This window comes from Grammomys surdaster, unplaced genomic scaffold (genome assembly GCF_004785775.1).
Source record: "Grammomys surdaster isolate TR1022 unplaced genomic scaffold, NIH_TR_1.0 125940, whole genome shotgun sequence".
Lineage (NCBI taxonomy): Eukaryota > Metazoa > Chordata > Mammalia > Rodentia > Muridae > Grammomys > Grammomys surdaster.
The window spans coordinates 544,796-570,212 of record NW_021620762.1 but is presented as its reverse complement, the minus strand read 5'-3'; the positions used below and the strand labels follow the sequence as shown (position 1 = coordinate 570,212).

Genomic DNA, 25,417 nt, shown 5'->3' with positions numbered 1-25,417 from the left:
CCCCCCCCCCCCCGCAGCTCAGAATTTGCTTTCTCCTCTTTTCCTTCTGCTAAGCCAACATCTGGGTTTGCCATTGAGAGGGTCACACTGGCTGACGGAGTCTCTGCCAGATGCTGGCTACTGGAATGTACAAGGGCTGACTTAATTCAAAGCACACACAACCGCAGAGCCCCTACCCCCATCCCTCTGGCTGAGGATACTGCATGATGTCACTTCCCCCCCTCGAGGAGCCTGCAAAAACAATCCCAGTGTACCCAACAGAAGGGGGTGGAAAAGACCTAGGTGGGTGGAGTCGAGGTCACCGGTGATGAGCCAAAGATGATGGGCTGCGTTTGCATTTTGACAATCACAACTGCCCAGGGACAGCAACAGAGGCCGGGCTGTCCTGCTACTATCCTCTCTAGGAGGGAAGTTGCTAGAAACCCTGGAGGTACAGAGCCATGGCTAGAGGCAATTGGAGGATTCAACATACTCCACGGATACCAACTGTGGCAAAAGAGCTATGATTCTCCTTCCAGAGGTGCTCCTCTCTCTCTCCTGGGTCACCAACACATGGTCCACTGAGCCCTGAAGACACGTTCATAAATCCAACAAATAAGTGTGTGTGTACATATACACATACACATACACATACACACACATATACATGATCTCACTATGTAGCTTTTGGCTAGCCTGGAATTCTCTATGTAAACTAAGCTAGCCTTGAACTCACAGAGATCTACCTGCTTCTGCCTCCCAAGTACAGGGATTAAAAGCATGCACCACCACATCCAGCTTGTCAGCAACTTTAGATTTTGATAGTGTCCACAGTAACATCACCGTGGAAGTCCCCTGAGAATCTAAAGACACACCATGCCCACAGTCCATTGAAGGGTCATAGCCTGAAGGAGAGCTGCCTGCAAGTCTTCCTTGTTGGAGCTGTTACTCTGTTGTAGGCCCACCTGCTCCTGGGATAATCCCATATGCTGCATGAAGATTTAAGTCCTATAGACAGCTCCTATTCAGCTCCCTCCCTGGGTGTGGGCTTCCCACAATGAGCACAAATGAACTGTAGCTATCAACACCTGTCTTCTGAGGCTGAAAAGATTTACTCAGGCTCACCAGAGGGCCACAACAAGGCCACCCGAACCTTCAGTGTTCTGCTGTGACATGGGGCCAGCAAGGTCCTATAGAAAACCTGTCAGTTTAATTCAGGGTGATTCCTCTTTCTTGGAGATAGGAGATGGAATGGCAGCCTTGCCAAGCTTCTGCCCCCAAGACGCCGCCAGCCCGAATGGCTGCCTCACCAGGGCTTGCAGGGCTCCCTGATGTTACAACTGGATTGGAGTCAACAGAAGACAGCAACACACTGTTTTTAAAGCTACTGGCATTAAGGCTGGCAGGATCCCTCACGGAAAGACATCCCTCATCCGTCATACAAATGGCTACAAATGTGATACAAATGGATACAATTGGATACAAATGGATACAAATGTGATAACTTTAGGCCCAGCTGCAGATGTCCTACTAAGCTCTACTTCCTTTCTTCGGAGAGTTCTTACCAGTCAGTTCAGCTGCATTATAAAAGAAACATCTCTTTCTCCCAGAGTAAACAAAACCCTGTGAGGCCCTGGTGGCTTTCTCCACTCTGTTCTTGGGTGGGTGGGTGGGTAAGGGTGGCTATAGGGTCTCTTTATTAAGCTCCCCAGAAAACAGTGTGTCATGATCTTGTCCTTTACATCCTCCATTCAGCTAGCAAAGTGCCAACTCCATCCATAACTAGACTCTGAGGCTGCCCCTTGGGATCAGTTTCTTGTCCCTTTAGAGAGGGCATCACAATACCCGTAGCTGGACAGCCAGGCTGCCTGACCATTGAATCTGAATTAATTTGTCTCGAACCCTGAAAGTCAGTCTGGAGAAGAACTGGGCAGTGCCCCAGTTCTACACCCTCAGCTGGGGACATAAGACCAGTCACACAGTCCTGGCTTTGTCCTATGACAGCTGCCATCAGATGGTTACAGTGTTCAGGATGCTGTCCTTGAACTGCTATGGGACCTGAGTGGGGCTGTGGAGGTCATGGGGAAGACCACTTGGATGGACCTCCCTGTTCCTTAGAATGGACTGACTTCACTGGCTGGAGGAATCACTGGGGACGGGGAATAGGGCCAATAGAGGGGCTCTGTCCTGGGGCCCTAAGACCTGCTCTGGCTCCCAGGTCTCGAGGCTGCACCTCAGCGTGTGGAGGTACAGGTGAGCAACCAGGTGTCCCAAAGGACAAAAGGCAGGTTTGGTGCTCAGAAGTCTTCAGGTACCAAGGATTCCAGCTCTACCTGCTGTCTCCGGCCTCGTGGTGACCACCCTTGGTGACCATGGTGACTGTCGTGACCTCATAGTGACCTCTGCAGATGGCTCAGATAATCCACTGAACTCTACCCTGCCTCGTCTGCTCCACACCCAGCCACTCTGGTTGGTGGAAGAAAAAAAAAAAGACTTTCCCCAAATCCTTTTTCTCTCATTTCCCTAAAAAGGAAAAGGGGGACTGTCATTCAGTAATTAAAAACAGCCCTGTGCTAGTGAGCAGGATTCTACACTGCTTCCCTGCATCAGCAGCTGAGACCAGCCAGCCCCTCCCACAGAAACTCCCAAATCTGATCATCTGTCCCCTCATAGGCAGCAACTGGGCTTTTTGGGGGAGTGTGAAACCAAACAGGGCTTCAGCCTTGGGGTAGGGCTGAGCCTACTCAGGATGAGGTCAAGACCTATTCATCTACAACTACTCAGGCCAAGGAGAGCCGACGGGTGTGGCTGAGGACGAGGGAGGAGGGGAATGGGGTTCCAAGGCTCTGACCGTGGGACTGCAGGACACTCAGCTCTGGGCCACACCACCCATGAACTGGTGCCTGGGAACGTGCCAGGCCTGCCTAGCAGCAGGCTCCCTGCCCACCGCTCAGATTCTAGCATGCTCGCACGCACAGGAGGGCGGCTGTCCGCTAGATGCCCGTCTCCATGGAGACCAGCTTTCCCATCTCCGTTTCCTGCCCATTCCTCCGGCTCTTCTCAGGGAGGGCGATGGCACATCTATATGAGTGAGCAGAAGCAAGCTACAAGCGTTCATGGCTCCAGCTGCCTTGTGCCACCTAGGACCCTGGCTCTATCCTTCTAGGCCTGATGGAACCAAGCCCACACCCTGCAACCCTTCCTTTCCAGCTACAGGCCAGCAGGATCTTATGCCAAGGCCTTAAGTGCGGCCCTTCCCATTCACGTGCCGCTGAATCACGTGAAAAAAATTCATCCCGCTCCTGGGAGGGTTTGCTGAAAACAGTGTGGCTTTGTGGAGGAGGCTGCTGCTCGGCAATTTCTACGCCAAGAAGCCAAGGCCCTCACGGGAGCCAAGCTCAGCCCTGTAAATCCCGAAGCTGGGCAAGCCGGGCAATACAGAGCAGGGCAGAGAAAGCCTGGAGACACCCCTGTAAGCCGTCTGTCTTCTCACAGCACTGAGGAAAAGGGGCTGAGTGACACAACAGCAGAGGCAGATCGTTGCGGACAGACAGATGGACAGACGGACAGCAGTCATCTTTCTTCATTTGCTCCTTCCCAGGAGCGGATCTTAGCTTTAGTGCTCAGCACTGACAATCTTGAGCCCATGAACGGGACACCTAAGGCACGGGGCTGTGAGCAGAGCCCGTACGCCATGTCTGAAGGGACACAGCAGAATGTAGGCTCCCATGCCCCAGCCTCTCAGTATGGAAGGACATTCAGGAGAGCCCTCAAGTGTCCAGCCAGCCAGACGGTCCAGGGCCAGCAACTTTCCCAGGCTGGATTCTCTGAAGATTGGTTGGAGGCCGGACGCTGTCCAGTCTTGGAGTCTGAACTGACATCTTGCCATTATCTACTTGTTGGGGGGGACAGTACAGGTCAGAGAGGGTCCCTGCTCCACTCCCAAACTCATACCCCCTCCTAAACCCATCCTCTCACTGGTATGGAGTCCGGGTGCTGCTGTTAGCATGTGCGTATGTGCTAGCCATGCGGGTGGTTAGGTGTGAAGGGGTGGCTGATCCTAGGGGTTGGATTTATAGCCTACACCACTGGCCTGAGCCAAGGCTAGACCATCCCCCTTTAGCCTTGTATAAGACTAAGCCCTTCAGCACCTCAATGGATCATCCCGGTCATGACTGACAGGCGCAAGCAGTGTGGCAGTGGGCAGGGCAGGAACCTGCATCTCTCACCTGGTGGACATTCTGGGCACGCCCCAACCTGTGGACAGTGACATTGCTGTTGTCCTGAAAACCTCTTGGGCAATACTTGGTCAGCCCCAGAGACTTTTCTGAGTACATGTGCTTTGGAGGAAATGCATGAGGCAGAGACACGAAGAAGGAGCTTGATGGAAAGGATTCTGACAAACACAGCATGTACCCAGAATAAAGGTTCTGCCCCTACCCCTCGTGGTACAGAGACAAAGAGACGGGAAGCAGCTCTGGCATACACAGTGCTCTGAGGAAGTGCAGGTCAAGAACCCCGAGTGCTTCAGGAGGTGGAGGATAAAGGCAGCCTCCATGCCTGGGCTCTCCTGAAACCAGAGCTCTGTACAAACCCAGAAGCTGCACACTAGCCCTTAGGACCCTGTTTCAGTCAACTGGAGGCTAGCCCTGGAGTGTGAATATGGACTGCCCCAACCCTGGTCAGCATCACCACCTATGTGAACTAATGCCTCAGGATTTGAGTGGTGTCAAGCAGGAGCCGAAAGTGTCCTCCTCCCGAATACTCGTCAAGAATGCAGACGCCGGTGACAGAGATGGCTGAAGTTGGGCATGAGGGAGCAGATGGACTGTCAAGCCTGGGAGGTGGGGGCGTCAGTGCATTGACCCCTTGCCTGCCCCTTTAGTGGCAGAGCCTTTACTCTATGGTACACGAAGCTGCTGGGGGAGGAGAGAGGGGTTACTGCAGAGGCTCCAGGTTACATCTGAGGACTTTGTGATGTCACTCAGATGTCTCTGTAACTAAAAGGGTGAAATGGGGTCCACACCAGCTTCTGACCCTCTGGGGATAAGATGGGAAGGCAGCCATGCCATCTCCTTAGGGAATCGCTGGAAGTCATTGTTTCAGCTGGGAGGAGATGCTAGGGGTTGGATTTACAGCCTGAGCCAAGGCTAGCCCATCCCCATTTTAAGGCAGGTGGGAGAGGGCAGGGTTTCTTCTCATGCTCACTGCCAAGGGACAGTGTAGGTGTTACTCTCCAGGCAGAGGTGACTCATCCCTCATCATGTCTCAGTGCCCATCCCCACACCTACTTTTAGCTCAGTGTATCCGAGGAGGAGCTATTCCTTACTCAGAACCTGGGCCGCAAATACCATCTTTGCAAATGGAAACAAAAACAACGTGCTCCCGGAAGATGGGTCTGCTCACTGGGCTGCGGCTTCCAGCTAAGTCGGGAGGCTCAGTTACGCAACGTGAGGTCCAGTTGTGACCGCAGCTTTAGGCCGAGGGAGGGATGCCACAACACCCACTCGACTTCTCTGGATGGGGGTGGTGCTGCAGGGTGCCCTGTCCAGCAGGAACGAAGTCTGATGACTGAGAAGCAAAAGCAAATTTCCATCCCCTGTGGGATGCTATCAGGGTCCAGGCAGCATGGTGGCAGGGGGCCTGGAGCTCAAGCTGCTCAGAACTGCACACACACCAGGCCCAAGATGTCACATCAGGCTGCAGGCCTAACCCCTGGGCAACACTGGTCACAAGGGCTGCTCATTGCTTGTCTTCTGCTATGCACAAGCTGTACGGCGCTCATAGGCTGCTCACTGCTTACCTGCTGGGACAGGTTTGGGGATAGGGTCAGGGATAGGGTTTGGCACTCAGTGTAAAGGAAAACTATCAGGGAAGCAGGGGAAGCTCTTTCAGCAGAAATGGTGCAAGCGGGAAACCGAGGGGCGGTAAAGGGAGCCCTCCCACCTACGCCCCAGCTGCACGCTTTCGTTGGCAGCTTCCAAAAGCGTTTTTAAACAAGAGCCGGTGCCAAAGCTGGGGTTAGACTCTGAAAGCACTTCTCAGCACCAGGCCTCCTGATCCAAAGGCGCTGGCTACATAGCGCTCTTCTCAGAAAGAGGCACAAACACAGCTGGGGTCCTGGGAGGCGGGCTCCGAAAGCCCCCACGGAGGGAGTTATCATGCCGAAGTGAACGCCCGGAAGGTTCTACATTCATGGCTGGGAGTCAGGAGCGAGGTGGAGACCACGGCAGGGAAGAGGAACTTCAACCCCAAGGAAAACCACCCACGACCCACCATGTTCAGTCCATGTATATGTGCTGAAGGGCTCAGCAGGTGCATGCCCGAGGAAGCTGGGGTTTGGGGGGTGTGGGGTGGGGTGGGGGGGTGGTTAAGATAAAACCGACACATGTCAGAGAACCTCCCCTAGGTCATGGATATGGCTGGCATACTTAGTCATCCATTAGACGGTCTACAAAACACGTATAAGAGATAAATATGGCCGTTTATAGACTGTTATTACTAATGCACCATGATCAAGCTATCTAGAAGTCAGTGAGAGGAAGATGGGAGGGGGAGAGGAAGAACGAGAGAAGGCTCCTCCTTAGGGAGGAGCCATAGCCAGCAGCCACCTCCTAAGCCAGTCAGGTCCCACTGTACTTGGCCCTGCCCACTTATGGCCACGCCCACCCCACCCGCTAACTCCAACTGCCGTGGTTGTGTTGGGGACTGAACCTAGGGCCTCACGCATCCTCATGCAGTTTACGGAGCAGTCTACACTCCTCTAAGCTGCAGCCCAGGCCTTCCAGAGCTTCTGCGGGGCTGCAAAAGTCGAGCTGAGCAGTGGCTAGAGCTGGCTGGCAAAAGGAGGGTAGTCACCCTCTGGGCTCTGCAGAGAAAATCCGTTGGTCCCCATCTACCCAGCATGTGCTCCCCACAGCCAGGTAGCTGCTAGTTCAGAGTCTGAAAAGCTAAGGAAAAGGAACCTAAACGTCCAGGTCTCCCCCTCTGACACCACCAGCACCCCGCAATCAGCACTGGCCCCAGATGGGTCACCCAGCTGGGCTGGGCTTGCTGGTCCCCTACCCATAAAGGTTCTAAGAGTGCATATATTGTTAAACACTGTTGTTTCTGTCCTCCTTTCCCCCACCCCCACCCCCCCACTGCCCTGTCTCCTAAAGGAGAGAGATTTTAGCTAATGGTTCTGACATTGTCTCAGCCAGAGGCCAAGAAACCAATGATGTATCTTTTGAAACTGTGCCCGACTAACCCCGAATGCCCCCAGAAAGCCCAGTATTTGGCTAAACCATCTGAAGAACCTATTTTACCTGGGGTTTCCATGAGTCCCCACAGCCCATCAAAACAGACTGTCTGTAGAACACCGGCTAGACTCACTCTCTGGACCCCACGAGGATCCTGCTTCTACAGGAAAGTGTTTGCTGGGATGGGAAACGAGACGTGAGACACAGCCATGGTGCAGGCAAAGCAGCCATCAGGGATGTATTTATCATGGGTGGGTCTGCTTTTAAAATGATTTTTGAAACTCTTGCAAGCGTTTCCTGGCTTTTTCCAAAAACTCCTGGTGTAACTTGTTTTGCTCTAAGATCTGCTGCTGAAGGTCACGAATCATCTGGTTCTGTTTGTCCTCATCCAGAAGGCCGTTGTCCAGGGAAATGTTTCGGTCAGGGGCCAGGGCCGGGGCCGGGGCCTGGATCCCAGTGGAATAAGATTTGAGGAGAGCCAAGCGCATCCGTCTACGTTCCCTGCGTTCTTCCTCCAGCTCGGCCTTGTAATGGATCTCCAAGCTCATGTTGGGGTGTTCTGTCAGCTCCAAAAGTGTCTTCTGCCTTCTCTGCTCCAACTCTGCCTTCTGCTTTTGTCTCAAAGCCATCCAGCTTGCTACAGAGTCTGCCTGTTTCTGCAGGTAAGGCTTGAGACTTTCATCCTCCACCACAGGTGACTTGGATGGCTCCTGTCCTGACTCTGGACTTAGTGAGAACAAGTCGTCCTGTTCTCTAGATGTTCCTGCCTTGACAGGCACTAGGTTTTCACTCTTTAATGGGTACTTTGCCATCTGTTGGTACCTGGGGTACTCAGTGTCACTCAGTATCTGTTTCAGATTGGCTTTGGACCACATCTCAGGGGTCTCTGTCTCCGTTGGGCTCCCAGACTCCTCGGCGGTTTCTAGCTCCTCCGTGCTCTCCTCTCTCAGGGTGCCAAAGTTCTCACTCCGATTCTCTGAGTAGCTCTGCTGCTCCTCTGGATTCTGGTCTGTCTTGAGCCTCTGTTCGAGGTGCAAATTCAGATGTCTCTTCAGCTTCCTGTTGGTGTTAAACAACTCTTCGAAGGTAGATTCAATCTCTTTGTGCCACTGATTCTTGTTGCTGTACTTGTTTGGGGGTCCCTGGGCTGCAGCCCCTTGTTTGAAGGTGAGGCTGAGGGGTGAGGGCTGCTCTAGAGCTGTTGTTTTGCCCTGCAGACTCTGGTCCCTGAGGTTGTGACCAAGTCGAGTCCCCTTTGCCGAGGGCCGCCTCCCCTCCCGGAGGAATTCCTTCTGGACTTCCTCCATGCACTCATGTGTACTATCAAAGAATGGGTTAAGCTTCACCACGTCTACCCTCCTGGTCACCCGAGGGCCCTGGTAGCCACCATGGCTCTTACTTGAAGACACCCGTCTCCCTTTACCCTTCTCACCGGAGGTTGGGCCCCGGGCTTTGGCAGAACTACGTCTCTCTGAGCATGGTGCCTTTTTCCGGGACTTGGGGTGCTGTCTGGGGTGCTCCTCTCTGCGACCCTTCTCCTCTCTGAAGGCCGCTCGGTTTCTCTCTCTAGCCCTTGTGTGTTTTGCTGTTCCTCTCTGGTTCTGTTCATCCACGCTGGGGTCGTTTCCCCCGGCCCGCTCGGCTGCCTTGTCCAGCAGCTGGGCTAAGTAGAGGCGTTCTGCTTGTCTGACCTGCTGCAGCCGGGTCTCCTGCCACTCGGCCTTCAACTCCTCAGCCAGGCGCTGCAGTTGCCTTGCTTTCCACTGCTTCAGAGTGACACCGTCCTCCTCTTGGGCTTGCATCAGTGAAGGCTTCTTCCTCAAAACTAAGGCTTCATCTTCGGAAGAGGGGCTCAGCTGGGCTGCTCGCTCCGGGTCTTTCTGCATTTCTGTGAGTTTTGCAGACACACTCGTAAGCAAAGACGGCGTAGCCAGAGGCAGAGTTTGCAGGTGCGGGTGCCTGGGGCACCCGCAGAATCGTCAAGAGAGTCACAGCAAACCTACAAGGCCAGGAGGGCACAGGCCACTCCGGACAGCTGGAGGAAAGTGTGCAAGGCCCTGGAGACAAGTGTACATGGGACTCTCAGTACAGAATACACTCAAAAACATGATGACCAGATCACTCCCCAGCCTCTGCCCACTGGCACCCACTGCCTGACTCTCAGTTTCTGTTCTGAACACCTTGGATATTGTAGGTATGCGTATGGGGTCTGCGTGTGGGGTCTGTGTGTGGGGGATCTGCGTGTTTCACAGAGTATGGCTTCAGAGGGCATCTGGTAATGTCTGGGGATGATTTTTGTCATCACAACTGAGTGGAAGAGATGCTACTCATCTGCAGCTGGGGACAATCCAGGGATGTCACTAAACACCCTGAAATGCACAAGGTGGAACCAGGGCAAAGGACAATAGCAGGGTAGAGACTGAGAACCCTCCATCCTGGAAGGCAAGATTAGGACTCAGGTGTTGGAGGAGGTGGCAGAGAGGAGCAGCTGAGAACAAACCCGGAAGGGAAAGATGCGAAGAGCAACAATGTAGCCTGGCTTGTGGTGAGAGCTGCTCACAGTTACAGAGATGAGACGGAGAGTCAGAGAGCTGCTAGCAGGCTGTGCATGTATGGGGGAGTGGCCTGTGTGTATGGACGTGTGCTCCTACACCTGTGTTACACACCTGTCTGCACAAGAGCAGGGGTGTGCATGAAGGAGTACGTGTGTATACAGATGCTTGCTACTTAGATCGAATAAAAACCAGAAAGAGAGAGATGCACACTCACTCACACACACACACACACACACACACACACGTATCTTGTGTGCGTGTTTATGAGAACAGGGTGCATATGCAGGCATGGGGGGAGCACATGCTTACTCCATGGATCTATTACAAACCAGACAGAGGAGGAGACATGCACATTATGCTCGGCTTGGCACTATGAGGTCATCGGGGGACTTCTGTGTGTCCCTGTGGCACCAGAAGGGCCCATGCTTTGCCAGACCTTCCTAGAGAAGCTGTGCTTCTCAAAGGGACAGCGTCACATGATCATATTGGTCACATGAAGAGCCCCGAACTGCCCTTTCTTTCAGTCCCTACAGGAGCAGGTTGACCACTTAAGCCAGTGTCAATCATAGCCATCAGAAAGCAGCACTGCATGTCCATTACCGATAAGGTAACATTCAGGCTCCTCTCTGCACTAGCCAGCCGCCATACAGGTTTTCCTTTTAGAGATGGAGATCTCCCTATATAACCAGGGTTGGCTCGGAACTTGTAATCTTTCTGTCTCAACCCCCGAAGTGCTGAGTTTATAGGCACACATGGTTACACACAGCAGCTGAGCCTATCTATAGGCACACACTGCCACACACACAGCAGCTGAGCCTATAAGCATGCACTGCCACACACAGCACAGATCACTTTTGTCTAGCAGCCCTGAGACATAAAGCCCTATTACCACCTGAGGTTCACAGATGGGGGCGCTGAAGCAGGCAGCCAGGGGACACTGGAGCCAGAACACACCCTAGAAAAGGTCAAGAGACCCTCTCTGACTAGGTAGACCACAGGGCCTTTGACCAGCCAAGGCCAGTCACACTACACTGACATGAACATGAATGTCCTTGTGATAGCTCCCCGCTCCAGACCAGGCAATTAGAAGCATGTTCTTAAAAACAACAGCCGATATTACACCCACCAGCCTGCCGACCACCATGGCAGCCAAAAGAAAAAAACTAGAAGATGAGGCCCTCAACTCAGGGACTCAGATTTTCTTTCAAAGTGTAGAAAAGAATCGTCTTTTTTTCCCTTGCATTTGTTTAAACAGATGGTTTTGAGACAGGAGAGTGCCTACACTCAAAGAAGAGGAACCCAGACCTTACCTCACATCGCACACAAAAATCAACTCATAGTGAAATCTATATAGATCTAATGTCAGGTCTAAAATTATAAACACGTAGAAGAAAACAAGTATACACACACACACACACACGAATATATACATACATATACATACACATTCATGGCCCTGGCTTAGGCAAAGATTTCTTAGATGTAACAGGAAAAACCAAGCAGTTAGAGTAGAGATTGACAGGTGACTGGCATCAGAAGCTGAGCCTGTGTGCCTTCTGCAAATGCCAAGGGTTTCAGACCAGATCCAGGAAGAGGCTCCAGTCCATAATATTTGAAGTGCTCCATAAGAAGACAACCTAACAGTACACCTGGCTAAAACATAAAACTGGAGGCCAGCAGGATGGCTCAGCAGGTAAAAGACCTTGCTACAGGAGCTTGTTATTCTGAGTTCAAGCCCCAGGATCCCGTGAAGGAGAATCAACAGCTGGAAGCTGCTCTTTCGCCCTTACACGTGTGCTGGGGCACACGCAGGCACCTGTTCAAATGCACACAAAAAATAATGTAAAAGATGGGTTCTAAAAGATACACTTAGAACTGGCAAGATGGCTTAGCACTGCTCTTCCAGAGGACCTGGGTTCAATTCCCAGCACGCATGTGAGGGGTGGGGGCTCACAATAGTCTGTAACTCTAGTTCCAAGGGAGATGACACCTCTGGGCTTCCTGGGCACCACACTCATGTGCACATACCACCATCGTGCCCCGGCACCCATCCCCTGTGCCTCACTCCACCTTCTTACCCTTCAATCCCATCCCCACCACCCCACTTCACCCCTACCCTCAACCCAACCCCACTCCTACCACAACATAATTAAAAATAAATTTTTTTTTAAAGAAAAAGATACAAAGATACAGACAGAGACTTCACCAAGAAGACAGATGCATGGCTAAGAGATAGCACAGGAAAAGCCACAGTCACCAGAGAAAGGCAGACTGAAGCTGCAGTGTGACTGTCTCACGCCCTCTACAATCAGGAGGAACTAGGGAAACTGGAACCTGCATCCTGTGGTGGGCGTTTTAAATGGGGCAAGGCACTTCGTCAACAGTCTGGCAGTTTCTCTAACAGTAGGCCGTAGACTGAGTGGCCTGGAATTACCACATCTAAGTCTGTAGCCAGGAGAAATGGAAGCTCAGAGAGACCCAGTGATTCAGATCCCAGAGCAGCTGGGTGTGAGCATATGTCTCACACTGAAACCCTGAGCTCTACCCACACAGGGAATAGCCACATCGGTGTTGCCACGGGTGGGGAGGGTTTGGGTTGCTGTGACTTTGTCTCTGATGGCACCAGTCCCACCTAAGGTGTAAAGTCTATTTCTGAGCCCGGAGCCAGTGGCTCCCATCCTTTCTAGCAGGTGACAATCACTGAGACCTGTCATGAAGAGGCCCCATCTCAGTCAGTGACCCTTATCCTCATGGAGAAACCTTTGGGATACAGTTGGAGAATGATAGCTAATTCTGTACTTCAGAAATTCATGTCTCCATTGACAATTGCCTTTTCTCTCTTTCCTGTTCCCTTCCCTCGCCTTTCTCGTGACCAGAGGACAGGGTTCCACTTGGCACTCAGGGAGGATCCTTGCTGAGCCTGAGATTGCTAAGGAGAAGCACCTACCCACCTGGTGTCCTCATCAGCAAGTCCCAAATGCCATCCATAGCCACCAGTAACACACACACTTGAGCCAAAGGGAGTCAGCACCAGGCTGCATTGAAGACCCTGAGCCCCCCCACCCCCACCTCAAAGCTGATCCCACTGCCTTTGAGCATTTGGGTAGAGGAAACATCCAGTGCCTTGCCCCAGAGAAATCAGGAACCAAAGTAATACAATCAGAAACCACATGAGGAGCCAGAGAATGGGTTCACACCAGCCAGGCTGGGTCCCAAAAGCACGCGGGGTCCTGGAGCTGACCTGTGTAAGTTCTGTCTCTCTAGTGCAGGAGAGTCATCCTAGTACCCACACCACGTAGATGCCCAGGGTCTGCTTTCTGCACATCCGCAAGGACAGTCACACAGCTAAATAGCGGCAATCAGGCCCTCTACTTGCTGGTTTTGTTGTAACCATGTGCCGCCACACCCTCCTACCACCAGGTACACAGTGGCCACAGGGATGAACCCGCCATTGTAGTTGACTATTGATGAGACCTGATCATTCACCAAATAACAAATACAGCAGATGCTACCACCTTCCCCAGACACAGGAGAACAATATCAAGTATCACTACCTCTAGGGGGGGCCACAGGGACTTGGGAGCATGTGTTCTTTTTTAGATGCTTAGCCAAGTCGGGGGATACTTGTGAAGACAGGGCCACGTGGAGCTGACTGGGTGGACTCAGCATCTGTAACCACAAAGCCAGGCTGGCCATAGAGCAGGGTGACTTTCTGTCACTCCCAGGCTTCACACACATCCCCTAGTCTCTCTGCACATGCATCATGGGGTAGCCAGAGACTCAGAGAGGTTTAGCAGCCTGCCTAAAGCCATCCAGCCCCTACATAGCACACATCAAGGTCTCAAATCTCAGCAGGCAGATGCTGATCCAGGCTCCTAATCTGTAGAGAGGGAGTCAGAGTTGGAAGCTACTTTGAGACACACTTCAGCTTTGATCAGGCTGTGTTTGTCCTCTGGTTACTCCTGAGGCCTGAGGTGAGCTTGTGCGCTCCCTGAGTATTTACCCAGGACACATCAGTGCCTCTGAGTCCACCTGCACAGTTAGCTCTCCCTCCCGTCCGCAGCAGCAGCTGATCCCCGAGGGTTCCTTACAAGCCCCCTGGTCTTCCACTCACCCACCTCTGTGCCTGCACCCTCCCCCAACTACAGTACACTGAGCCGACCTACAGTGGCCCCCTCTTGTCCAAATACCACCCACAGGCAACAGCACCACACCCCTGAACCTCTAGCCAGTTCCAGGGTTCCGCCCTAGTGAGATCGCACCCCAGCCGGTGGGGGCAGCAGCAGGGTCAGGTCACTCTGTGACGCCAGCTTCATGCCAGTGCCCATTGCTGCCCAGCAGCTTAAATGCTATTGAGGATCTTCATGAGATGGATGTACTTCCTCCATCCTCCATCTATCTGCAGGCTCCCCCAACTCCCCTCCCTGGGACACCCCACAATAGGGGCCTGCACACTCAGGACTCAGATGCCAGCATTTGTTTTTGAAACATCCAGAGATACTTAGAGATGAGTGACATCAGCTAGAGGGAGTATTTCTACCCAGCTCAGTCTTGCAGTCTCATGCGTGCAGCCTGACACTGCTGTCTCTCCTGAGAGTGGCTGGCGCATAGCATACACAGTTCACCCATTACACAAGCGCTACTCTGGGCTTTCTTTAGTTCTTTGGGATGACATAGGGAATCATCAAGGGCTCTTAAGATATTCAGGGCAGGGTTTTCTTAAAGTAAGTGACCCAAAATCTAATGTGGGCTTAGTAAGTCAACTTTCTGTAGCTGCCTGCATCCCCCCGCCCCCCGCCATGCTGGCTAGAACTGTCCCCTTTCTCTGATAGCAACCTGTCCCTCTAAACTGCTGTGGTATGGCACTACAAGAACCAACATCCAGCAATCGAATCTGACAGAAAAGTGAACAAGTCAGTGGGCCTGGCCGGTGTCAGGGACCCAAAGCTTTTGACTCTAAGCTTGCTCATCCTAAACCACAACACCCATAGGGCACTGGTGACCCACAAGACAGACAGAAAATCACCTGAAAGTTCCCAGCTTGCTCCTCTCTTGCGTGGTTTTTGCTGATATTGGGTCTCACTATAGGCTAGCCTATGACCTGTGATCTTCCTCCCTCAGTCTCTTCAGTGCTAGGATTACAGGCCTTGTGCCATCAGGCCCAGATCAAGGTTGTTTTCAACAGCTTGTATCCCCTGGTCAAATATGACAGGACAGAACGCAACAGGAATGCACCCAGATCTCACCGATTCCATCAGTCAGAGCGTGGGGGCTTGGGAGACCCAAGCACTGTTTGTGGCTGGGTGCCCCACGGCCACCCAAAGCACCAGAGTGATTTCTATCTGCAGTCAGAGAAGGAGCTAACCCTCTGCGGGACAGCCCATACATCCTGGGCTCAGACAGAAAGAGGGGCATTTCGGTGATGTGGCTACTGCACCCTGTCTCCACAGCCAGGATGTGTCAGCAGCAGATGAGATGGCCTCTGTCACCAAGAACAGCCCCTGGCTTGAAGGGGAGCTCAGGCAACATTGAAGGTAAAGACAACATTAAGGTCTGGGAAGCTGACGGGCAGACTGGGGTCTGTGATGTCAAAGAGATGAGAAGTGTCTGTGACAAGGTCACAAGATAATCATTTTCGAGGCACAAAGAGGGACTGAGGAGGTGGCTCAGTCAGCAAAGCTCTTCCTGTGTAAGCAAGATGACCCGAGTGCAGATCTCCCATGGAAAATACCTGGGCTCGGCAGGGGAGGCAGAGACTGGGGATCTCTGGTGCTCACTGGCAGCATATCCAAGTTGGTGAGCCCCAGGTTCAATGAGAGATCGTGGCTCAATAAATAAGAGTAGAAAGCAAATGATGGAAGACATCTGACGCGGGCCTCTGGTGTCACAAAACCTAACAAACAAAGCGAAAGCATGAGAGCACACACCTTTAGTCCCAGCACTCGGGAGGCAGAGACAGTGAGAGTTCTGAGTTCGAGGACAGCCTGGTCTACAGAATGAGTTCCAGGACAGCTAGGGCTACACAGAGAAACCCTTTCAGGGGTGGGTCAGGGGAAGCACAGTTTAAGTGTTGAAATGGCTAGGAATATACTGGATAGAGAAATGTACAGGAGGTTGAATAACCACAGCCAGACTACATGTTAGAAGAGCAAGGGAGAACCAGACATGCAAAGAGTTTCTTCCCAGATGGTTCCCAGAAAGGAGAGAAGAGGTCAGGGAAGGAGGAGGGATGCCAGCAAGGATCTCAGAAGGATAATGACAAAAGCCAGAGACCTCTGTAGGGCTGGGGGACCTGGGAGGAGTTCAGGTAGTATACTGTGTGCCCTGAGAAAGGTGGTGAACAATGCTAGCTCCGTCCCTCATCTGTGAAGTGGGTGACATCAGCCTCTCCGATCGCTGTGAGGGCCACCCAGATGCTTGACCAGTTATGTGGGGAGAGGGTGGTACTTACTGTGTGTCTCTCCAGATGACTGAGCCAGGCCAGTGAGGACACATTACAGGGAGGCAAGGGTTGGCCGGGTGAAAGGAAGCACCTTCTATGGAGCTGTCTTGAAATCATTGGGTAGGCAGTGAGACGCCCATCACTGGAGGCATCCAAGCCAAGCCCAGGCGAAATAAACATCAGAAATGTTTTTAACCCTATTTCTCTATACTGTTACGACACACAGTACGCTGCCTCACAAACCGTTTCTGGCCCCTCCTCCCTCGGCTAAGTTCCAGAGAGGGATGGTTCCTAAAGGTGCTGGGCTGGGCTTTGGAGAATCTATCCTGGGGAAGGGGTGGGAAAGAATATGTCCTGGCCAAGCCAGTTTTTACCCAGTTCCTGGGGGTGGGGGCTACACACTGACATTTGATCATCTCCCCATGCTCTATCAGGACAGGGTGGGCTCTACCAGGCTAAGACAGCAGGGCAGCCAGTTGAGGGGGTAAGGAACAAGCTCAGATCTCCGAAGAAATGACCTCTGACCTCAGGGTCCAGGCATCCACCAACCAAGAGGGGACTTGTGGCTGATCCAGCTGGTGCCTTACTAAATATAGGGGTGGTGTTCACCACCTGCTTTTCAAGTCCCTAGCCAGCTCAGGGGCACCCAGCTGCCTTTCTTACTGTCGTGACACCTCCCACTCCTCAGAAAGCACCTCATCTTCCCACCCCCAGCCCCCACTGTCAGCACCTATTCTTGCTGGTAAGACGGACTTTTAAATCTGCATCAGGTCACGTGGCCTGGTCACACGTTCTCCCTCAACAGCCGGGCACAAAAAGAACCCCCCTCCCAGAGGAGAAGGGGCAGACACCGCAATCTTGTCCTAAGGTGGTCCACGTGGGGTTTCAGGGGTCACTGACCCAGGTTAGGTGGAATCACCACTCCCCACCTCTGCCAGCAGGCCCTGTGTCTGCCCTGGCTGGTTAACCATGGGAGGCTGTTGCCATGGGAACAGCAGAGCTGTGGTGCTGTGACATCACCTCAGGGGTGAGGTCAGAGACAGAGACAGGCCAGCCAGAGGACAAGCTTCCAGGTGAGAAAGGCAATCAGAGATTTGTCTCAAGTGGCAGGGATCGTGAGCTCTTTGAAGATTGCCTGTTTGAAGAGGTGTTGATGAGCAGAGGCCAGGGATATATAGACACCCTTAGTTCACAGCTGTGGCCTGGAGGACAGTCCTCCCTCCCCTCACCCTGGCAGCATCATGGCCTCCTCAGGCAGTGCTCTCCCGCCCCAGCTGTCAGAACATTGAGAGGACATACTTAATTGTCTCAAGGACAGGAGGTGCTTCTCATCCCTTCTCCTGTAGAGACGGCAGCTGGCTGAACTTGGCCGAGGGTATAGACTACTTCCAACAGCTCTGAGAATCTGATTGAGGCAGAAGGAAGAATCCTAGCTCTGGCTCCTCTATCACTCATAAACCTACTTAGACCTCAAAGCCAGGTCCTTGACTTTGTTTGTAGTGCTGGAGCATCCTCTGAAAATAAGACCACTGAGAGCTTAGTTTGGAGAAGGTGGCTTTGTAAAGACTCAGAGCTTAAAGTTTCTCCTATCGAGGAGAAGTGAAGGGCAGGGCAGGCTGAGCTGTGGAGAACGCAGGATGAGGAGAGCTGAGCCTGGAACCAAAGGCTTTGGCTGGATAGAATGAGCCCTGGGAAAGGCCACTGCCCACTGACTTGGGCCAGCATATGAGTTATTCCCACAGGAGGAACTTTCTCCACCAAAGCCACCTTCGTCTTTCTGGTCTCTTTTCTCATGCTCTTGTGATGGCTTATTTTCTTATGTCAACCTGACTGAACCGAGGAATACCCAGCTAGTTAATGATCTAAGAGACACCCAACAAGCTGGTTAATTTGGAGCTGTGTCTGCACGGGATTACCTTTGAATCCTACTTCTTGGGCTGTGGTGTCCAAGCTTGAGAACATGGAAGATGTAAATATCTTTTCTCTGCTCGGGTGTGGACATACATCTGTTGTCTGCAGCCATCAGGGTTCTTGGTCCCCGTCCTTTCCACTCTAGACACTATCCACTCTCGCTCACAGATGAAATCACACCACTCTTTCAGCCTGTGGGAGCCCATTCCCACTCCAAACCCTGGGCCCTCTCTCTGTTGACTGTGTTTCTCTGGAGAACTCACAAACAGAGCCCTGGGATTGATCTGTCTCTTTCTCCTTCTTCCTGGTTTTACATCAACCTTTCAGCAAGAGAAATGTTCCTGGAGAGAGGTTTCTAGAATATGCTGGCACTTTAGACAGGTAGCTCTTTCAGCCTGCCCCAGTAGGTTAACTGCTCTGTTTTATTACTGTTCTCTCTAGGTCTGTTCTGGAATGAAGGTGATGTCGCCACACCTGTCCCTGTCCCACTCGACTCTCCTGACACCTCCCTGGTTGTTCCTAGAGTCCCAAGCTCTGTAATCCAACCTGCAAGCTGGGGAGATGCTGGTTCAGTATGAGAAAGAGTTTGCTGGGTTGGCGTGAGGATCGACCTAAGTTTGAGCTCCAGCATCAAACGGGTGGATTGAGGGTGGGTTGGGGGTGGGTTGGAGGCGTGTACTTGTAATCCCTGTGCTGAGGAGGTTCCGACAAGAAGTGAATCCTGGCTGGGCAGTGGTGGCGCAAGCCTTTAATCCCAGCACTTGGGAGGCAGAGGCAGGCGGATTTCTGAGTTTGAGGTCAGCCTGGTCTACAGAGTGAGTTCCAGGACAGCCAGGGCTACACAGAGAAACCCTGTCTCAAAAAAAAAAAAAGTAAATCCTATGGAGGTCACGGAGAAGGGAGGGAGAAAGAGAGGGGTGGGGTAGCTAGGAATAGTGGAGAGCTCTTGTAATCCCAGCACTGGGTAGAGAGAGACTGGGGATCCCCAGGAGACTCGATGGCCAGGCAGACTAGCCTATTCCTTAAAGTTCAGCCCAGTGAAAGACACTGTCTCAAAAAACAAGATGTAGGACTCCTAGGCCATGATACTATAGATTAATTGCTGGCTTCTATACATATGCACATCGGCACACACATGTATGTGCGCCCATGCAAACACGCACACATATAAAAACCATCTACATTGCCACAGGAGGTGCACATGCTGGTACATGCAATCAAGGCCAGCCTGGGCTACACAAGACCCTGTCTCAAACAACAAAGCAAAACAAACAAACCACCCAAACATCCACTGTGCTAGTCAACACAGGCCTCACTGGCCGAGACCAGTCAAATCTAGAGGGGACTAGGCTGGTTATTAGACAATCCTAGGAAGTACAAACTTAAAAATTACATACAGAATTCAAGTCCATTTTAGGAAAAATGAAAAAAAGAGAATGCACTTGCAAACAGGAGTCTGATTCCCTCATGTGCCCTCATTTTTACATTTTAAATTGAAACATCCAAGCCAGGCTGGGTGATGGCTGTTCAGTGTCGGAATGCTAAGGTGTAGGAGGTCCTGAGTTCATCCCAGCACCACAGGAGTGAACAAATGACCTCATACCTGCAGGCACTTGACAGTATTCACTTATGACCCCAGGCACTGTCTACAGCTGCTTCTAGCCTCCGCCCCACCCCATCCCACCCCACCCCCCCGGAAAGTAAAGCAAGACTGAATAAACGTGTGACCAAATGCTTACTGGTGTCTGTTACCAATTCTTTCAGGAAAAAAAAAAATTCCTGGATACAGGCTTATTTTTACAATCCTGATTGCTTCTGCCTGTATGCCCCTGGGAGACTACAGAAGGCGTACGTTGACACACATACAACATCTTTGTCACCAAGCCTCCACAGGGACGCCCAGCCTCCTGCCCCAAGGAAAAAGCACCCTCCAAAGCCAGGAAGCCTGCTCCTGTTTGAGTCTCCAGGGACCCCAGACGCTACCACTGTACTAGTGACCTTGGGTGAGTCACAGACCTTCCCACCTTCCTGATCTGTCTCCTGAGGGAGGAGTAGAGAGAAGCCGATCTGGGTTGATATATCCTTGGAGGAAAGGGTACCCCCTTTCCATCCATGGCACCACAGTATAATGGAACAGGGGGAGATATTCTCTTCTGGCAACCCTGGGCTTTTGTCCCTGTAGCTCCTGGGCATATGTCACAGATTTTCCAGGAGCCTAGACTTCTATAAGGAGATAGTGAGACTGTCACCTGTGCAGCTCTTCAGGACATCTTATCTTGTGATGAGAACTTCACTCATTGACAGCTTCTCTACTACACTACAGAGTCTGTTACACAGGTCTGTTGCTAGAGAAGAGGAAACAGCTAGAAAGGCACAGAGTAGGGTCTCGATCTGCCCCCGAGGCTCTGAAGCGCAGGCTCCTCTCCAGACAGCTCTCCCCCTTCCTCGGCTAAAAGCCAGCTGGCCAGTGTCCTAACCAGGTCTCTGTCCTAAGCAGAGGTGTCTGGCAAAGGCTGGGGCTGCCACGGCAAGCTCTGCGATGTCTCCAGAAAGTGTTTGAACTCCGACAGGGTGCCAGGAGAGCCAGAGACTCCCGAGACCACAGGTTGGAAAGGGATAAAATGTCCAAACCACATGCTGACCTCGAAGACACACTCACAAGATCTCTGAGGCTCTATACTCACGGGGAAATCTGCACAAAGAACCACGCTCTGGCCAGGAAGCAGCTCGCTCTCCCCGAGGAGCCCAGAGCAGTTTGGAGGGGACTGACTGTAGCTTCAGGGTCAGCTTGGAGAACGGTTCCACGGGAATCCTTTCTCAAGTGACCCTGCTTGCTTCTAAAAATTACAGAGCAGGTAACCAGATGAAAGCTACCATACCAACCACAAAGCAGAAGCCTACAACTGTGCACCGAGGCCAAGGACAGGGAAGACTTTTCTACAAGGGATGGACTGTTGAAGGGTCACGCCTTGAGGGTCTAAATAGTCTCTGCCATATTCATTCAACCCCCAATGTTGCAGTATAATATAGTCAACAGACGATACCCAATCCCAATAAAACTTTATTTACAACAGGCCATCTGTCCAGCAATGAGAGTAAATTTGCTAACCATGGAAAGAGGCCAGGAAAATATCGGGATGTCAGCTGCCTTCTGTGGGGCGAAGTCACACAATGAGATGGCACACATGTCCTGGTGCAGCGTGCCTGGCATACACAGGAAGGGACCGGTTCCTCTGGGAAAAGGCACAACCTGAGGCTGCCCTGAAAGCCTCAGATGAGGTAACTCATGCTCTGGGTGCTGTGAACTAGACAGGTCGTCTTGGAAGGGTCTTGTGGTCCACTATAAAACACTGAGTCACACGCTTTAAACACGATGTGTATGTCTGTGCACATCTATGCGTCTGTGAGTGCAATGCCTGCAGAGACCAGGGGAGGACATACGATCCCCTGGAGCTAGAGTTACAGACAGGTGTGAGTCGCCTGACTTGAGTGCTGTGAATAAGACTGAGGTATGTGCCCTTAGCTCCTGAGCCATCTCCAGCTCCCATGGACCACGCATCTTATGGGGTGATCTGTTCGGTGCATGAGTCGTGCCTCAATAATGAATAATATCCTGAGAATCAGAGCTCTTGTCAGAGATAAGATACAATAGTCCCGAGGCAATGCCCAGAACCCGACCCATGGCGGAAGGAGAAGGGACACACCTCATGAAGGTTGTCTTCTGAATGTAGTGCATGTACATGCAGGCACACACACATCTGAATGTAGTGCTTGTATGTGCACACACACATTTAAGAACAAAAGCCAGGAGACTCGGCAAATTTACCACGACAGTGGCTGCCTCTGAAAACCAGGATAGAAACCAACTGCCCACGTATCTGATGGGGTCCCACCCTCATGGTGGTGGCTGTTGAGGGCTGGGTTGATTCAAGGCTTTCCATGAGGTCCTGCTGTATGGAGAAGGAACATAGTTCCCAGTCTAAAACCAGGATTATGCCTGGCAGAGCAAGCAAGAGCCTGTGGCCAGGGCCTTGGAAAAGTTGCGCTTCGGATCCTAAGAACCCAATTCTTCCCACCCTGAGACTGGACTTATCAGTTCCAAGGCCGCCTTGTACTCGTCTCTAACGTTCTGTGCTCCCCTTGTGCAACAGAGTTTGATTAACTGTGTCTTGTTGCAAGATAGCTTTCCAATGATGCTGTCCCATTCTAAGAGGCTGTGCTTCATAATTCAGATTTGCTTGGCAAAAGGCATAGCTTGTGCAAGACCTCCAGACACCAGCTTGCTGTGTTTAGCTTCTCATCTGCTCTCCCCATTAGAATCCTATCACTAAAGAATAACCTGCTGGCCCAGGCCAGGTGGCAGTACTTTGGGCTTCTTGACCTGGGTGTCTACTGGATATGCTTGAGTGTGTGCATGTCAAAACCATGTACCGGGCAAGAATTGAGAGCGACCATGCTCACTATCCAGGCTGCACCTGGGTTTGCGGAACTGACCTGCTCTGGACCTGTTTCTGGATCAGCAACGTGAATCTGGCCGACAGCAAACAACGGTTTACTGTTTTACGGTAAGAACGGAGTTCACCCTCACCTCTCTGACGACAGGATGTTTTTGCTGTTTTGTTTTGTTTTTCGAGACAGGGTTTCTCTGTGTATCCCTGGCTGTCCTGGAACTCACTCTGTAGACCAGGCTGGCCTCGAACTCAGAAGTCCACCTGCCTCTGCTTCCCAAGTGCTGGGATTAAAGGCATGTGCCACCACTGCCCGGCTGTTTTTGCTGTTTTTTAAGAAATCTTTATTATTACTGTGTGTGTGTGACTGCGTGTGGTACACACATGGAGGTCAGAGGTCAACTTTGCAGTCAGTTTACTTCTTCTGCTGTCATCTGGATCTTCAGGGCTTGAACTCAGGTTGCCGGGTTTGTGTGGCACAGAGCCCTTTTGCCAGCCCTGGGGCCTTAGACTTTATTATATGCAAAACGGAAGAGCGAAAGAAAATGAAGTTGATGAGCGGCAGGAAGTGAGGGTGTGGCTCCACCAGCACCTGCTGCTTCAGGGCAGCTGCCATAATTGCTGCTGGTACCTCCCAGGACCCTGGCTGTCACCTGGCCCCCCATGGAGGTAGAACACATCAAGTCTCTTTCTCCTTTGCTCCCCTCCTATATGATACTTGCACCACAGCCCTCAATACTGTTGGCCGGGGGTTAATGAGGACTGAGAGGCAAGTTCTGCTCAGTGTCGGGCACAGAAGAAGCTGATGGCCTGGCTGCCACCGCCAGTAGGTTCTGCTCCTGAGCCGTTGGCCTCTGTCCTTCCTCCTCCATCCACAGTCTAAGAGGGACATGAGTGAGTTACTGTCTCCATTTCACAGATGGGACTGGAGGCGGGGACTCAAGGTCACTGTGATGGCCATCACTCTGGGCAGAGCCAGCCTCTGGCCACACTTCCCTGTAAATGCAGGCGCCCCGCCCTTACTGGCTCCACCCCCATTTCCTGTTCTCTCCACAGCCCCCTTCCCCCTACATTTTCCACAGTCTGCTAAAGAGCTGACTGGGCACTTCCTCACCCAGGCCCACAGCCCAACAGAATTCACAAAGCCCTGTCCCGCCTAACTAGATGGCCAGGCTAGGGCACACCTGTCTGCCTACTCTAGTGTGGGGGTGTTTAGCTGTAAGGCCCCATTGTCCTTAGTTAGCCCTAGTTCAGGTGTTGGCACTGCCCCATGGTCACTAGATTGTCTCTATAGGGCTCCTGCCTCTGAATTCCTCCCTCAAAGTACCCCAGGCCCTGAAGCTCTCCCCAGCTAAGCCTCAACCACATTGGCTTCTTGCTCCTTTAGTCATCCCAGGCCTTTCTGTCCCTGTTTCCAGGTGCCTTGACCTCCAGGGTTATCTGACCTGACAAACTCCACCCCACAGGATCGCCCAGGGCTCTATTTTAATCTCTCCATCCAACAGAGCCCTGTTGGGCCATCTACAAGATCACCCAGGAGCTACATCCCATCCTTCATGTCCCTCAAGATAGGCGCTGGGGATGACTCATTCTTTTAAAATTCCCCGGAGCACCTGTCACAGAGCTTGTGTACAGTCAGCAATCCAAATGCAACTATTCAATTGTACACGCTTAGAAGACTAAACCACAAGAGAAGCAGGTGTCTAAGTCGGGGCCACATTGGGCCCACAGACAGCTAAGCTGCATAGCCACATCAAGCCCCCAGGTGTCTAAGCCACACAGTCACACCAAGCCCTCCATATCCAGGAGTATCACGCGGCTCTGATCAATACTTAAGCAGAAAAGCAGCTACAGCTGACGGAGAAGGAGTTCCTTCCCCGAAATATATGCAGAACCCCTCTTTATAAAAGCTACCCCTCAATTCACATGGCAGAGTTCTCTCCCAGTCTGCCTTGTCAGGGACTCCAAAGCTTTAACATGCTCATCTGTCACGCCCCATCAGGGAGCAGCTCACTGTGTGGGAGTCCCCAGGCTACCCCTCTCCATTCCTGCACATGGGAACAATGGCAGAGACCAGCAGGCTGGGACCACAGGCTGTATGGATTCCAGCCATCTTAGACTTGGGGTGGAGGGGCATTCAGCTGAGTGGGTTCCAAGAGGTTTAGGGCTGCAGGTGCTGGCTCTGTACCACAGACTCTCCTCACATGCTAAGTCTTGGTCTAGCTTGGTCTGAAGTCTACCTTTTTTCCTTTTCCTGTGATCACCTCTCTTCCCCACATCTTCTATATCTCATTGGCTGGATTCCCCTCTGCCACAGGGGAGGCTCACAGGCTCTAGTCCGCTGTTCTTATGCGGATCCAGCAACCAAACCAAGACTCCAGCCGAGCACTCTCAACAACTATGTAGCCATTAAATTTGTATCATCCTATGCAGACCCAGCAACCATTAAACATTGTATCATTATCTTATACAGACTCAGCAACCAAACCAAGACCCTGGTGGAGTACTCTCATCAACTAAGGAGCCATTAAAGGTCGTATCAGCACACCATCTCTGACCTCTGCTGTTGCCACACTGTAGAATAGCTACAGGATTGCCTGGACCACCTTAAAAATCCCAATGGTCTCAAGGCTCCCGGTGTCCTTGATTCCTGAGTACCTATCTACACCAATCTACAGCCTGAGTGTCATCAGGGGATTGCTGTGGGTCCACTGTGGGATGGAATGCACCATGTGACCAGCCAGAGAGATGATGCCTGACCCCCAATCTACACCAGCACCTGAGCCCTTTTCCTCAGCCACCGGGCACCACCTATAGCGCTCTCTCTCCTTTCTTCTCCCC

The 25,417-nt window shown here is 52.1% G+C and overlaps 2 protein-coding genes across 2 annotated transcripts in view; both read right to left on the bottom strand.

Annotated features, from left to right (window-relative positions):
• The window catches only part of Timp2 (TIMP metallopeptidase inhibitor 2), a 48,371-nt gene that overhangs the window by 18,046 nt on the left and 4,908 nt on the right, over positions 1 to 25,417 (bottom strand). The gene's annotated exons all lie outside the window — the stretch shown is intronic.
• Positions 7,429 to 20,466, bottom strand: Cep295nl (CEP295 N-terminal like). Its single transcript, XM_028752800.1, has 2 exons — positions 20,378 to 20,466; positions 7,429 to 9,108 (listed from the first exon to the last, which is right to left on the bottom strand). Exon 2 carries the CDS (start codon positions 9,104 to 9,106, stop codon positions 7,484 to 7,486), a length of 1,623 nt encoding a protein of 540 aa, XP_028608633.1. The 5' UTR covers positions 9,107 to 9,108; positions 20,378 to 20,466; the 3' UTR covers positions 7,429 to 7,483.